General features: G+C 41.2%; 1 protein-coding gene across 1 annotated transcript; it reads left to right on the top strand.

The window, feature by feature from the left end:
• Positions 1–626: 626 nt before the first annotated feature.
• On the top strand, positions 627–14,324 carry prc1a (protein regulator of cytokinesis 1a; the record flags this gene model as incomplete). Its single annotated transcript, XM_080545235.1, has 14 exons — positions 627–637; positions 1,452–1,584; positions 1,909–2,031; positions 4,255–4,488; positions 5,219–5,389; positions 9,731–9,883; positions 10,735–10,882; positions 11,214–11,350; positions 11,532–11,627; positions 11,735–11,881; positions 13,174–13,284; positions 13,413–13,523; positions 13,739–13,906; positions 14,277–14,324. The coding sequence occupies 14 exons, from the start codon at positions 627–629 to the stop codon at positions 14,322–14,324; spliced, it is 1,791 nt and encodes a 596-aa protein (XP_080401361.1).
• Between the last annotated feature and the right edge of the window lie 1,305 nt (positions 14,325–15,629).

Here is a 15,629-nt window from a genome sequence, read left to right on the forward strand (position 1 = left end):
CATGTCAGGTCAGTGTGGGAGAGTTGGAAATCAGTATAGGCAATAATATGCGATTTTGAAACCGTTTTGCATTTGAAAACATAACATTTCAAAACAAAAAAATGAATGCTCAAGCTATGTATTCATCCTCAACTTAATTAGCAAAACGACCATGTAATAAATGATGATCTATTCTAGATGTTAGGATATGTATAGCATAGCATAGAGTACAGCACAGTGTTTTATTTGTATAGTATAGTATAGTGGATAGTGTACATAGCCTTTATTTATGTCAACCAGCTCTTTTCCCTTCTTGTTTTTAGTATTTTTTTCCAAGCACCAGGGGAGCCCCCCCTCCCAAATGTCGTTGTATGGTACCTGTGCTGTATTAATGACAATAAAGACCATTCATTCATTCATTGATTAAAAGTAAAGCTATTCGGAGATTAGCCACACCCACAATGCAGTTTCGATGACGCGCTCTGTTAAAGGCCAATCAGAGGCGACGTTGTGTTTCGGTGCAAAGATTTGAAAAGGATTCAAATACTGTTGGGGAGACAAACACTCGCTACTTAGTATTGATCGTGTCGGAAATACACAACACATTTCACAATAGTTATTCCAAACGAATCTGTTGGACCGCGACCATGAGAAGGAGGTGAGTGAAACATTGATTCTGCTTTCTAAACCTGATCGCTACGTTTAGGCGGCCTATTTGATGTATAAACAGGAGGTTGTTGTGGCTAGCTCGCTAGCTGTTACTAGCCTAGGGGAGCGAGGCCAGCCAGTGTCTCTCTGTTAGTTCATAGATAAACAAACTTCAGTTGCCAGTGAACTTCGCTAAGGTAGCTGACTTGAGTTGATCATGTTAAAAACGATAGAAGCGATGCATTAGAACTGTATAACCCAGCTAACCGGTGTTACTCGCATCTCCAGAAGTAAGTTAGTATCAGCTAGCTGGTTCTTGGCTGGTTAGTTAGCCTGTAGCAGTTAGCTGGCTAACCTGCTGGCCAACATTACCTCCATACCAAAGGATCCTGTGATCCTCAATGTCCCGAAGAGCTTGTTTTCTAGCTGGCTTGGCAGAGGGCTCCTAAACTATACATTTCATGTGATGTGTGTATACAACTACATTTACATGTTTGGTATTTAGCAGACGTCTTATTCCAAAGCGATTTACAATCAGTACATTTGACTAAGCAAGTGAATCATCGATCCACCAGGCGTAGTAGCAGGAAGAGTACCGGTAATCTAGCTCAGGCCCGGGGCCATTGCAGGCATGATAATCGCTCACCTTTTGTCGATATTAGCCTTTTTGAATCCAAAGTGACTTCCCTGTGACTTCCCTTGAATCATATAGATCCGATGAGCAGTCTCAGTGATGGAAGGAAACATCTTCTATCACCATCTTCTAAATGTAAACAATGATACAACTAAACATTTTGTTTGTGTTTTCTAATTTGTCTCTACAGTGAACTCCACGCTGCAGAATCGGTGCAGTGCCTGAATAAAGCCCTGAATCGGTTGAAGGACATTTGGGAAGAGATTGGGATTCCAGAGGACCAGCGACTACAGAGGACCGATGTGGTTCGGAAGCATATCAACGTGAGTTAACTAAACTTTCAACTGATCGTGACATTAGAATTATAAGGTTTTATCTCAATTTTTGTCAAAATTGAGTTTTTTACATAATCTGATCCATTAGGTGTTTATTAATGCCTGTGTGGTGTTATTTTTTAAATGTAGATTTTGTTTGTTTGTTAGTAATTAATAAAATACAAAGATATAAAAACATAAATGGAATGTAAAAACTTTGACGCTCAATATCTCTGAACTACCCTAAACGGAGATAGAACCTTATAATTATAAGCTTGATTATAAGCCTATTTTAGCTGATGGAATTCTGACTTAAGTTTGCTTTTTGAACAGAACTTGCTGGACATGATGATTGCAGAGGAGGAGGGCCTCCGAAAGCGACTGCTGGTCAGCATAGACTCCTGTCGCAAAGAGCTTGCTACTTTGTATTCTGAACTTCAACTGCCCCCATTTGAGGTACAACCCCAGTTTAGAAATGTAATGATTTTGAAAGCCATATGTGACAGTGTGGCAACATCATTTTTCAGTTTTTTTACTACCTTTCATTATCTACCTGTCATCTGTCAGTGATGACATGCTGACATGTTTAAATATGTCAGCATTAAATATGTCAGTGATGACATGCTGACATGTTTAAATATGTCAGCATTAAATATGTCAGCATGTTAATATGTTCACAGACAAACATATGTGACAGTGTGGCAACATCATTTTTCAGTTTTTTTACTACCTTTCATTATCTACCTGTCATCTGTCAGTGATGACATGCTGACATGTTTAAATAGCAAAAATGTTTTGCTAATTCAAGATTCATGTTTTTTTATTGCCATGTGTGTCAAACGTTAATTACAGTACATCCTATTACAAGTAATGAAGGGGGGTGCTGAGGGTGCTGCACCAGAACCATAGGTTCTCAAGGCTACTTGTGGTCTTGACTACCTGTCCACTTTCTCACCTGGTTCTTGCTGTCTCTCTCTCTCTCTTTGGTGTGCTGACTCCATCCTGCTCTCTCTCCACCTCTCCCTCTCTATCCTCCTCTCTCCCTCTTTTGCTGTCCACCGAAAGGCAAACATAACAACCAGAATATGTATAATCTAATAAGAGGTATACATTGATCCATATCAATTTATAACATCATTCTAATTGTATATTGGGTTGCTGTGGGCAATGCAGTCAGATAATGTCATTTTGACTTGACTCTCTCACCTGAAAAACAATCTTATGTCCATCTATGGAAAAACAGACATTTCCAATGAGTGAGGGTTTGTTCCAATGCTTCAATCCACTTTTTTATTGTATTTTATTACCATAAAGCCCAATTCTAGCAGAATAAGACATATTGTATTATTACTACTACCATCTATTATTACTAATCACCTCTGAGCTAGCTAGTTCGTTAACACTATTCACACAATGGAACTAGACACTTTCTAGTCACCATGGAACTACAATCAGACACTTTCTAGTTAAGTCACAATAATAACGAACAATTTGAACCAATGTTTTCTGTCAGAAATTCAGAAATTATTTTTGCTACGGTTACTTACTTTGCTTACTTTCATCTGCTGACTTCTTACTTCATCTGTCTCTCTCTCTCTCTCTCTCTCTCTCTCACACACACACACACACTCACGCGCTAAACAATTATTCTCTGGGCGAAGCGCGAGACTAAATGCGGACCAACGAGGTGCATGTATGTAGGCTACTGGACCGGAGTGTGTAACATCATGACTGTAATTGGGCTAGAATGATTTCAGAAAATAATAATAATAATAATAATGATTATTCTTTTTTAGGTCGTGCTGAGATGAAATTTAGGGATACTCAAGCACCCCTAAAAAGCGTCTAAAATCGTCCATATCGCCAGATTCGGGTTGGGTGCGTTTAATAAACGTGGGAAGTTAGCCTGCTTGTCAGAGGTTTGGGGTCTACGTCCGTCCATTACTAAAACTATTATTGTTGGCCTTTATTTGCACTTACAGTAGAGACGAATGGCTTGTTTGAGATTAGCACGTCAGAGCGTGTGTGTGGAGGGAGCTGAGCCCTGCCCTTCGTGAAACGAGGAGACAAGCGGACAAGCGTGGCAGCAAAACGCACAGAGGAGAAACATTAAATGAGGGTGCGCATAAATTAGGCAAATGACACAGAATAAACATATTTCGACCACATAATAAACATATTTCGGCCATATACAACTGGGAGAAAAATATTATTATTAAAAAAAAAAAAAGACATTGAACATTTTTCTTGCGGGGGCGGGAGGTCCTGTTGGGGGGGCAATGGTAGGGGAAACACTGTATATGCAGTACTCAAGTTGTAAAAGAAAATCAGGGGGGATGGTGGATTTTATCATATGGGGACAATTTTAGCATTCCCACAGCGCCAGTGACTTCAGTGACTTGGTAAAAATGTCATTGCATGTGTGCGTGCCGCCTCGCCCACAGTATTTTACTCAATATGCGCAAAACTAAATGTTGAAATAGCAGTAATACCACGTTCATTAATAAAATGACATAAGGGATGGAAAGGGGGGGTGGCAGTTTTAAAAGGGGCATGATTTTGACTGTTTTTATTTCAGCGGGGGATGCCATCCCTCCTCAACTCGAGTGCTGGTTATACTGTCTTTATCTGTGTTAATGTTTGCATCAACCATTCTGATCTGTTTAGGGTGAGGAGGAGGAGGAGGAGGGAAGTACGATGTTGCAGCTGGAAAAGGACATCCGCACACGACTGGAGGTGTTGATGAAACAGAGGAGCCAGAGAATGCACGAGCTGAAAGCCCTGTGGAAGCAGGACCAGGATCTGTGTGATGTCATCGGTTCTACCCCCTTCTGCATCGACCGCGAGTCTGTCCCGTCCCTGGAGCAGCTGGAGAGTTATCGCTCATACCTGGACAGTCTCACTAAAGAGAAGGTATGCCTGCCTGATCATTCATGGGGTTTCTCTGGACTAGCTGTTGTTTTTCTGGACTACTCTCCAATCAGGGCTCCCACGGGTCCTTGAAATCCTTGAAAGTTTGTGAATTTGAGAGAATTTTTTTTTCTCATAATTGTTTTACGTTTTTGAAAATAGACATGGGTCATTGAAAGTGCTTGAATTCCCCTCTCCCCCTCCCACCCCCCCAAAAGATATATATTTTAAGTTTTACATAGCTCGTCAACTAGTAAATAAGTCTCTGTATTGCTTAACTTAACACAGTAACTTTACACATATTTCACAATCTATTGTTTTGCTGTGCTGTGGTAGAGAAGGCAAGAGTCCATCTAGTGTTCACACATTCAAGCCTCTCTTTTTAATTGTTGTCTGTGAGCGGATAGTTCCTATTATATCAATTCTCATCTAGATCTGTCTCAAACTATGCCGTGTTGGGTCCTTGAATTTGAGGGAATTGAGTCTTGAAAGTCCTTGAACGGTGCTTGAATTTGATGTTTCAGAAGGTGTGGGAACCCTGTACAATGATACATGGCACACTGCAACCCTGTAAACTGGACTTATCCACCAGAGATGCAACAAAGTGAACATGATATCGATTCACAATATACTTGTTCTATAAATCTCACCAGATAAATATAGATTTTTAAGTTCTTTAAAAACGGAATTATAGTGACGCCATTGTCTGATGATACTTTCCATTGTGTTCCAGGTGCGCCGTCATGGTGAGTTTGTGGTAATCAAGAAGCAGATCATCCTCTGTATGGAGGATCTGGAGCAGACGCCGGACAGCAGCTTTGAGAGGGATGTGGTGTGTGAGGACGAGGAGGCGTTCTGCCTGTCTGACAACAACATTGCTGCCCTCAACCTGCTGCGTAATCAAGTGAGTTGACAGAAAGACTTAATTTACATAAATCGACTGCACTTATGGTAAACGGACTGCACTTATATAGCGCCTTTATCCAAAGTGCTTTACAACGGCCACTCATTCACCCATTCACACACCAATGGCGGCCAGCTGCCATGCAAGGCGCCGGCCCGCTCACTGGGAGCAATTTGGGGTTCAATGTCTTGCCCAAGGACACTTCGACATGTGGCCAGCCGGGGCTCGAACCGCCGATCTGCCAACCTTGCGATCATTAGACAGCGGCTCTACCTCCTGCGCCACAGCCGGCAAAAAAAAACCTAGAGGAACAATGGACAATCATCAATGGTGGAAAGAAAATTAACAGTCATTTCTATTCACCTGATTCATGCTCTGAAAAGAATATCTTACATAATCATCATGGATAGCGAGACCAGACACTGTAGAAACATATTTCACAAGTATAAAACTATAGAAATGATCCCTGAAAGTATAGTCTTGTCATATGGGGGTGAAATCTAATATTATTACCCAGTCCAATCAAATCACACGTGGACATGTTTGTCCCGTCAGCGTGTTTATGTGTGAAGCTGATGGTGGATGATTGACGGGCAGAACAGTCAACAATCAGCTGAAGACCTCAAAAGGGTTTCACAACGTTTTACACTACAGCGCTGACTGTTTTGCTTGTGTTTTTTGCACTCTGCAACATCGTGATAGAACACACACACACAAAAGTCGTCAATGTTACTAGAACTGAGAGCACGTATGACACTTTATTTCTTTAAGTGAAATTAACACTTAAGGGACTGTTTATTATCGGTTATTTCACTTTTAATTATCCATGAGGATCCCCCTCTTGAGAGGGAGACCTGGGGGGTATTCCACGAAGCTCGATAAAGTTCTAAGCCTCGATAAAGTTCTAAGCCTCGAAAATGTTAGCTTGCGTTCGGTGCCATCAATGTGGCTCAAATAATTCGCTGCTTGGTTGAGCTTCTTCTGAGTCAGATATAACTGCTCGCGACCAGGCTAAAACACAGGCTATGGTAAGACGCGCGTCAAAAAAGGCTCACAGGCGGAAACTACATCCCGAACGACAGTTCCTCTTTTAGGAAATATTAGTTCCCACTTCACACGAGATAGATAGATGGATAGGTTGACTGTGTGATAGATAGATAATTTGATATTTTGAAAGTGTGATCGATCGATAGATAACTTGATATTTTGAAAGTGTGATAGATAGATCGATAGATCAATAAAGAAATGAGTGTAAAAAAAAAGAGTAAGGGCCAATCCCAATTCCCTTTTCTACCCCTATGGCTCGTTTTCGAGTGTCACTCGATTCGAAGGCAAGGCCTTCGAACACGTCACAAGCCCTACCCCTTGAAATCTAAGCCCTATGAATTGGGACAGCCCTTCACGGCGCCTACGTCATCGACGCGGTACGGGTGACGCGTTGTGTTGCCGGCGAATTCTCACATCTCGCAATGCCTTCTTCAGCTGTGTTTATTTCTGTTGCGTGTGCTATAAGCATCTATTTTCGTTTGTTATCAACACACTGTAGTGTTTAGACGTTCCTTTTTTAGTCTCTTCCGTCAGCGATGTATTTTTTGTGGACATCGCAATAATGACAATGAATGACTCCAACCAAAACACAGAGTATTAACCATCTGTCAGCGCACAATGTTCCTCCAAAGATACCTGTGACTCAATCCTCAGCCACCACATACACACGAGTCCATCAGTAGTCATAAAGCGTTGTCCAAAAATCACGTTACCAAGCGCCTTTCTCAGAACAATTCGTCGTCTAGAATCCAAAAATCAATCCATCATAGTCAAAATCAAAATCAAAAACGTAGAAAGAGGATCTCTTGGGGACACGGCCACATTTGCCCGTGAAGGAGAGATGACAAATAAGCGGAAACATTTCTCAGTAGAGTCGAACGGTGATAGATCATCATCCTTTACGCGTATCCTTAACTGTTACATTTCGCGTGTCATATGCCATCAGACATGGAAATATGTCAATGCGCGGCTGTCATGCACAAATCAGCTTGTAACGTTAGACACACTTATATCGGCATGATAACGTTTTGTTGTTGTTGTGCTTGTTATAAAGAAAAGGTCTATAATGCATTGAAATGAATGATACAACCCATTTATAATATTACCTAATAACAACTGCTCGGATTAGATTGCGGGTGGAAATAGGTCAAAATGCGCATCATGTACAAGTCAGCCGAACGTTTGATAGATAACTTTACATATGTACCATCATCCACTGTCAAACGCCACAGGTAATAATTGATTTATGATTGTACATCTCTGAAATGCTCGACTGTCATGCAGCGTTGCGTTACTGTAACGTTAGACACAGCACCGACATAAAAGCGATTTTTGGGTTATGCGTGTTGTAGTGACCGCTCGTTAGTGAGCAGAGTATTCGTAATTCACGGCGTTCCAGCCTGTACAAAGCACTGTTGATATGTTTGTGTTTACTCAATCACCCAGGCTGCTTAGCGGGTGATATGACGGGATATAAGTGGGACAAAGATGGATGAATGTTGTTGTTGTCAGTACGCATGCAGAGAGTGAGAATAAAGCACATGATTGTTTTTCTACCGGCAAACCGACTACATCGTCCAGTTATTGCCGTCACTCCTACAGTGTTATAAATAAAAGGTCTATAATGCATTGTAATGACATTAAACTAAGACAATAAGATGGTTATCATAATTTTTCAAATCTTTATTAATAAGTAATTACAGAGAATTAAAATGACATTTCCGCATTGAATAGAGCGACATAAGATTTCTGTAGATGATTCGCAATGCATCCTGGAATCAAGGGGTAGCGTACCCCTATCCCTTCAAAGCTAGTCTGGTCCTGAAATCGCTCGAAACGAAGTAATAGTTAGCCCTCCCCCTTACCCCTAGCCCTCGATGAAATATGAATTGGGACAGCCCTCGCCCTAAACGTGAACACGCAAATCGAGCCATAGGGGTGAAAACGAAGGGCTAGGGGTGAATTGGGATTGGCCCTAATTGTCTCAACTTGCATTGCTGTCATCACAGCGGTCTGGCTGGCGTAGTGGTTAAGGCAGCCGGCTGGAGTTCCAAAGGTTGCGTGTTCGAGACTTGACTAAGTGATTCTTTTTTTTTTTTTTTTTTAATACATTTAACCGAAGATTTCATGCAAAGGCTTCAAACACCATTGTAATCGTGTCAGTTCTTGTAAATTAGCCTGCACCATCATTTTATAGCCTACATACTTTTTTAGATGAGATTTTAGATTAGATTCAGACAACGAAATGCAGTAAAAAGTGCGTCTGTAGAGGGATTTGAACCACCGATATAAAATGATGAATAAATCCAGCGGTCGATACCACTAGGCCATTGTGGCGATATGACGGTTTGTAGCCTGCTGCGGATATCACCACAGTAGTAATATTCATTTATTAAAATATGAACATATAACAATAACTGGGGCTAGTATGACCTACGCATTTAATCGGTCAGCAATTTCTTGCCAAACCATTTCCCTCGCCTTGTTAATTGCGGCAGTATTGCACTATTTTACATCTTATTTTTCCGTCTTCATAAAAATCAATAATTCGGAATGCTGCGCAAATGTAGTACCCCTGCAGAGTGGAGTATCTTCATTTCGACAGATCGACTCTTCTGGGCTCTTTATGTCTGCGTGCACGCGCCCATATTGAAGATTTGTAAGCCTGTCTTCTGTGAACACTGATGACACAAGGCTGATCCTCGTTCGAGGAATCACCTGAGGCTTGAATTCCAATCTCGAGTTGCCCGAGCGCCGCATTTATTTATATCGCCGCTATACTGATCCACCTTTAGTGGAATGACCCCCTGGCCCAAGAGGCCATCATTCAGGGTTCCCGTGTTGGTCATAAAAAGCCTTAAAAAAAGGTCCTAAATGCAAGTTATTCTGTCATTAAAAACGAGGTGCTAGGTCTTAAAATGAGATTAGCTTGTCCTGCAAGGAAATCAGTCTGACCACATCTATTTATGCGGAAAGTAATCAAGCTGGAACCAATATTTATTTTATATTAATTATCCTTCAGGCTTTTTTGTCTGTATGGCAGTGAAATCCCTAATTATCACCTTGAGGATGACAAAAAGCTATCACATGGTGTCGCGAATAGGTCTAAAATTCTATTCAAGAATTGTATTCTATTCTAAGAATTCTATTCTTAAAAGGTCTTAAATTTGACTTGTAGGAACCCTGATCATTGCTGTTGTGTATAAAAGACGGTTTGGTAGATGTACCACTGATGCATTTTCATCTGTCAACACAGCACCTGACCAGTTTAGTTATGTTGTGTTTTTTCCATAGTTACAAGAGCGCAAGACTGAGAATGAGAACCGGTGTGTCTACTACCGCAACACCATCAAGGAGCTCTGGGAGCGGCTGCAGGTTCCTCAGGAGGACAGGGAGGAGGTCCTCTCTCTGCATATGATCGCGTCCAAAAAGAAGAACATAGAAGCTGTGAGCAAACCTTGAACAAAACGTTGTTGTTTTTTTGTGGGGGGGGGATGTTGAACAACATATACCAGGGTTCCCGTGCTGGTCTTAAAAAGCCTTAAAGCCTTCGGTCTAAAAACGAGGTGCTAGGTATTAAAAATGAGATTAGCGTATCCTGCAAGGAAGTCAGTCCGACCACATCTATTTACGCGGAAATGTATCAAGCTGGAACCCAAAAAATGGCAATTCGCTTCCTTTTTTGTCTGTATGGCAGTGAAATCCCTTATTTCATCACCTCCAGGATGACCCAACGCTATCATATGGTGTCGTGAATAGGTCTAAAATGATATTCAAAAGGGTCTTAAATTTGACTTGGAACCCTGATGTACACATATTTGTAACATTTGTAACATTCATCAGCTTACAACTAAGCATGTTCTTTCAAGGTGAATGGAATCAGGGTATCCGCGGTGTCTTGAAAAGTATTAAAAGTTGATAAATCAATTTTGGGAAAATCAAGACCCTTAATAAGTATTAAAAAGTCTTATCATGATTTTATGAGGTCTTGAATTTTTTAGATATTTTTCTGAATTAGAGTGTTTGAGTCCTAAAAAACCTTTAGTAAAAGTTATTTATTATTATTAGTTTTATTAAAAAACAAAGATGAACTGGAAATGTTGTTGTATGATAGTGGTCTAGTCTATTGCAAACTAAAACTGTTAAGTTAAAAATACTTAATGCTTACTGAATACTTAAAGTTACTGGTGTAAAGACAAGGTCTTTAAAAAGTCTTAGAAAGGTATTGAAATTAACCTCAAGATTCCTGTATATACCCTGGGAATGTTATCACTAAAGTTTGCGATTTCTTTCGGCAGCTGCAAGCGGAGGCCCAGCGTCTGGAGGAGCTCAAGATCAAGAACATGCGAAATGTGACTGAAGCCATCAGAGCAGAGGTGACCCTGTTCTGGGAGAAATGCTACTACAGCCGCGAGCAGCGCCAGGCGTTTGTGCCCTACTATGATGGTGAGCTTATTTTAGTTTATAAACATTTAGCAGTCTAATCGACTGCACTTATATAGAGCCTTATTCCAAAGCGCTTTACAACGGCCTCTCATTCACCTGTTCACACACACACTCACACACCAATGACGGCCAAGCTACCATGCAAGGCGCCGGCATGCTCATCGGAAGCAATTTGGGGTTCAGTGTCTTGTCCAAGGACACCTCAACGCGCGACCAGCCGGGGATCGAACCACCGACCTTGTGATCATTAGGCGCCGGCTCTACTTACTGAGTCTCAGTCGCCCCGAGAAATGTATGTGAACGTCACTCCCTGATGCATGTCTCTGCACAGATAACTTCACTGAGGACGTACTGAACATGCACGAGGCTGAGGTCCTGAATCTCCGGAAGCATTACGAAGACCACCGGGAGCTCTTCGAGGGAGTCACGGGGTGGCAGGAAAACTGGACCTTGTTCTTAGAACTTGAGGTGAGTACCGGTACTACAAAGATGAAAAGAACTAAATGAAGATGTTTTTTTTACAATGGCCTGTTGGTACAATTGATACAGATTGTGGATATTGGGTTATTGGGTATCAAGTGCTTCTGTATCAGTGTGGCTAAGAACGGTCCTCTTACCAAAGATGTTCTAATAAATACACGGTTCACAGAAAAAGGCAACCGATCCTTCTAGATTCAACAATCGCGGTGGGAACCTTCTCAAAGAGGAGAAACAGAGGGCGGACCTGCAGAAGAGTCTGCCGAAGGTGAGGAAATGTCATGGCTGATGTTGGGGTTTCTTATATGATATACTGTGTGTTTTTTGTATTATTGTAGTTGTTGATTGGGACTCATGTTGTCCTGTTTGTTCTAGCTGGAGAAGGTCCTGAAGGCCCAGATTGACCTGTGGGAGCAGGAACAGGGCCGGGAGTTCCTGGTCCACGGACAGAAGTTCCTGCACCATGTTCAGGAGCAGTGGGAACTCCTCCGCAAGGAGAAAGAGCAGGAGAAACTGGATAGGGTGAGGTGGAAGTAGGGATGCACCGAACATTCGGCCACCGAATGTATTCGGCCGAATATCGCAAAATAAAGCACATTCGGTATTCGGCCGAATGTGTGAAAACACAGAATGTTTACCACCGAATAGTGGGCGTGTTTTGATGAAGTTCCAGCGCCATCTAGTGGCGAAGATAATACCTATACTGATCCGATCTGGATCTCTCATAAACTGAACACGGACATTTCATTGAGTTAGATTCGTTCATTATTATTTTTGTAGCACTGCATTTTTTCTCTACAGTGTGAACACGAAGTGCAATTTGTTGAAGATATTCAGTGATATAAATATATAGATATATAAATAAACAAAGGACACCTTTTACACCCATTATGAGTGTTTACAGTGAGAGTGTGGGAGAGTTCTTAGATACTCATCTTTTTCGCAGCCATCTTTATTTTATTTATTGTGCTTTGTTGGTATAGACTGATGTCTGCTGGAATGTTCAATAAAAGTTATTTTTTTTTCAATCTCAATTTCTTTCTTTGAGAAGCATGAATAAAAAGCAAAATGTATTTAGTTTATGCAATGATAAAATTAAAAACTGCCGATACACATTCGGTATTCGGCCAAGTGTTTCCTTAAATTCGGCTTCGGCCTCGGCCAAGAATTTTCATTTCGGTGCATCCCTAGGTGGAAGTCAACCAGTGGAGGCTGGTGGAAGCAGAAATGTTGAACCATTTAGCAGGCGCTTGTATCCAAACGCGACTTTCAATTAGAGATTACAGGGACGGTCTCCCTGGATTAATTTAGGGCTAAGTGCCATACTCAAGGACACACTAGTGGTGGTAATCCCAGGTGGGATTTGAACTCATAACGGTCCTGATCACCAGTCCAACTCGCTATCCACTAGGCCAGTGGTTCTCAAACCTCTCCTCGGGGACCCCCAGCCGCTCCACATATTTGACCTGTTTCAACACCAGCACACCTGATTCAACCAACAATTATGGTTTGTACTTGATTAGTTGAATCAGGTGTGCTGGTGGTGGAACAGATCAAATGTGGAGCGGCTGGGGGTCCCCGAGGAGAGGTTTGAGAACCACTGCACTAGGCCACCACTACCCCACAAGAAATCGGATGATGGGCTCATTGTAATGCGTGGAATGGAATCAGGAATCGTTTCAAAGCTGTCTTCCGATTTCTGCTTCCACCAGCCTCCCCTAAATTCAACCAAACTACTTTACAGTTTCATAATTTATTAGTAACGATTTAAGACATTTTCTGAATTGTATCTGACTCTTTGTTCTGTGAAATAGCAACTGAAGAAAACTAAGCAGATCGAGACCGACATGCTGTATGGAACGGTGAAGATTACTCCATCCAAAAGGCGCCTAGCAGGGACTCCCACACCTGGCAAATCTCGTAGGGTAATTACCCAGTGTTTTCATCTGTTTCAACTGTGATTATTGTATTTTTTGTGATCACATTTAAACGGGAGAGGTTTTTGTTCTTGTTTGTTTAATTAATATTCCTAATATTTCCTTTTTTCCCCCAGCTCAATGCTACCTCCAGTATCTCCAGCTCCACTCCAAACAGCACCTTACGCTCCACCTTTGGAACCATGTGTCAGTCTCCAGTCCTCAGACCACCTCTGTCTGCCAGCAAGGTCAGTGAGCAGTGCCCGTCCATGCTTCATTTGCTCTGAGAGCACAGGAGCGCACACAGGGTTCAACAAATTTGATTGGACAAGACGGCATTCCATGAGTGCTGATCAGATTTCCAGAGCGTGTTTACGAACGCAGCCAATATCAAAGACCACAAAGTCCTTTTTGATGCTACTCTCTGATACTTACCATGTCTTACCATACTTTCCTATCTTAGATTGGTCTGGGACTGAGAACACCTGTGCGTGGAAGGACTCCCCGCACGTTGGAGGGGAACAAAGAGAACATGTCTCGGGTGAATAGGAACGCCCTGGGTGGTGTGTCAAGAACTCCAGCTAGTAACTGCAGCATTAACTCGGTTGCCAGCTCCTATTCACAATTTGCGGTAATTTCCCTGTTTTTTTAAGTCACTTGCCAACGTTAGCCCAGCAACACACAATCCAGTCATTTATTTATTGACTAATGCCATTAGGGTTGCCAACTGTCCAGTATTAGCCGGAATGTCCCGCATTTTGGGCTGGATAAATATACAGGACCTCCCATGTCCTGTATATTCATCCAATCACAGGCCCCCTCATGTGTATGTATAGTGTAAATGCGCCAATTCCTTCAACCCCCCGTGCAGTGCATCTTCAGTCCTGTATTTGGTAGTGAGAAAGTTGACAACCCTAAATGCCATGCACCAAAGCCTTACTCTGTAATGCAATACAGATATTTTGAGTGAGGGCATTGTCTAATTCAACCTTCTATTTTAGAAGGATTTTGTCAACATTGAATCCACCATAATAACCAGGTCTGTATGAACATGTATTTAACCCCATAACAATCTGAGGCTCTCCATGCTAACCAAATATGCATGTCAACGGTATGATAACCAGTTGAGTTCAAACCACTCATCAGCTATCTAAGAATCTAAGGAGACAATTCACTATCTGCAGTGCCTATAGAAAGTCATCATACCCCTATACTTTTTCTACATTTTGTTGTGTTATAGACTCAATTTAAAATGTATTAAATAAAAAATGTCATCAATCCACACACAATACCCCATAATGACAAAGTGAAAACAATTATTTATAATATAATTTAATTTCTGCAAATGTATAAAAATGTAAACACAGAAATACTGCATATATATATATATATCATGTGCATAAGTAATCATACCCGTTGCAATGCCACTCTTAAAATTAGCTAAAATGTCATCAACAAATCACTCAATGAGTTGACTTGAGTACATCTCAATGCAAGGATAATAGTTAGTTAAGGATAATAGTTCATGTCATTTGGAATCAATATCTTAGGGTCAGATTTGGGGTCTGATTTCCATAGGAAACTATTGTCCTTGCATTAAGATGGACTCAATTGAACTTAGAGTGATTTGTTGATGACATTTTTGCTTTTTAGCTCATTTTAAGAGCGTCATAGCAAACGGATGAATACACAAAGGTATTTGTGTTTCGATTTTAATAGATTTGCAGAAAAAATCTAAACGTGTTTTCACTTTGTTATTTTGGGGTATTGTGTGTGGATTGATGACAATTTCTTGTTATTTAATACATTTTATATTGAGTCTGTAACACAACAAAATATGGAAAAAGTGAAGGGGTATGATGACTATCTATAGGCACTGTATGGACACAGGGCTGTGTGATGCTGAGCTTTCTGTCTTTCTTGACTTTTCAACTAAGGTTTGGTCACTAAAATCAAACGTGTTTGGGTGTCTACTTTTAACAATAACTCTTCTGTACTTGTCTAGTTGAATGAATGATTTCTTGTTGTTGCTATCCTCTATCAGATCTGGCAGAATTTGAGTAGCATAGTAGGACATCAGCCAGTGGGACATTCAATCTGATGGCAAAACATTCTGATCCAGATAATATAAACGTTTAGAAAAATGAAATACTGGGCCTGGCTGTCTGAATGCTTGTCTGTCTGATTAGATGTTTGGGTCGGTAATACAGACTGTATAGGTTGATTGTCCCTCAGGATTAGTACATTGCTATGTACTGTGTGTGCAGGTTTAGTTTGTATGCCTTTTATGTTGGTTTTAACCCTTCTGTCTCCTTCCACAGCGGGACCTCTCAAAAGGTTCCAAGCCAAACTCC

This window comes from Nansenia antarctica (genome assembly GCF_963989245.1).
Source record: "Nansenia antarctica genome assembly, chromosome: 14".
NCBI classification, from domain to species: Eukaryota; Metazoa; Chordata; class Actinopteri; order Argentiniformes; family Microstomatidae; genus Nansenia; species Nansenia antarctica.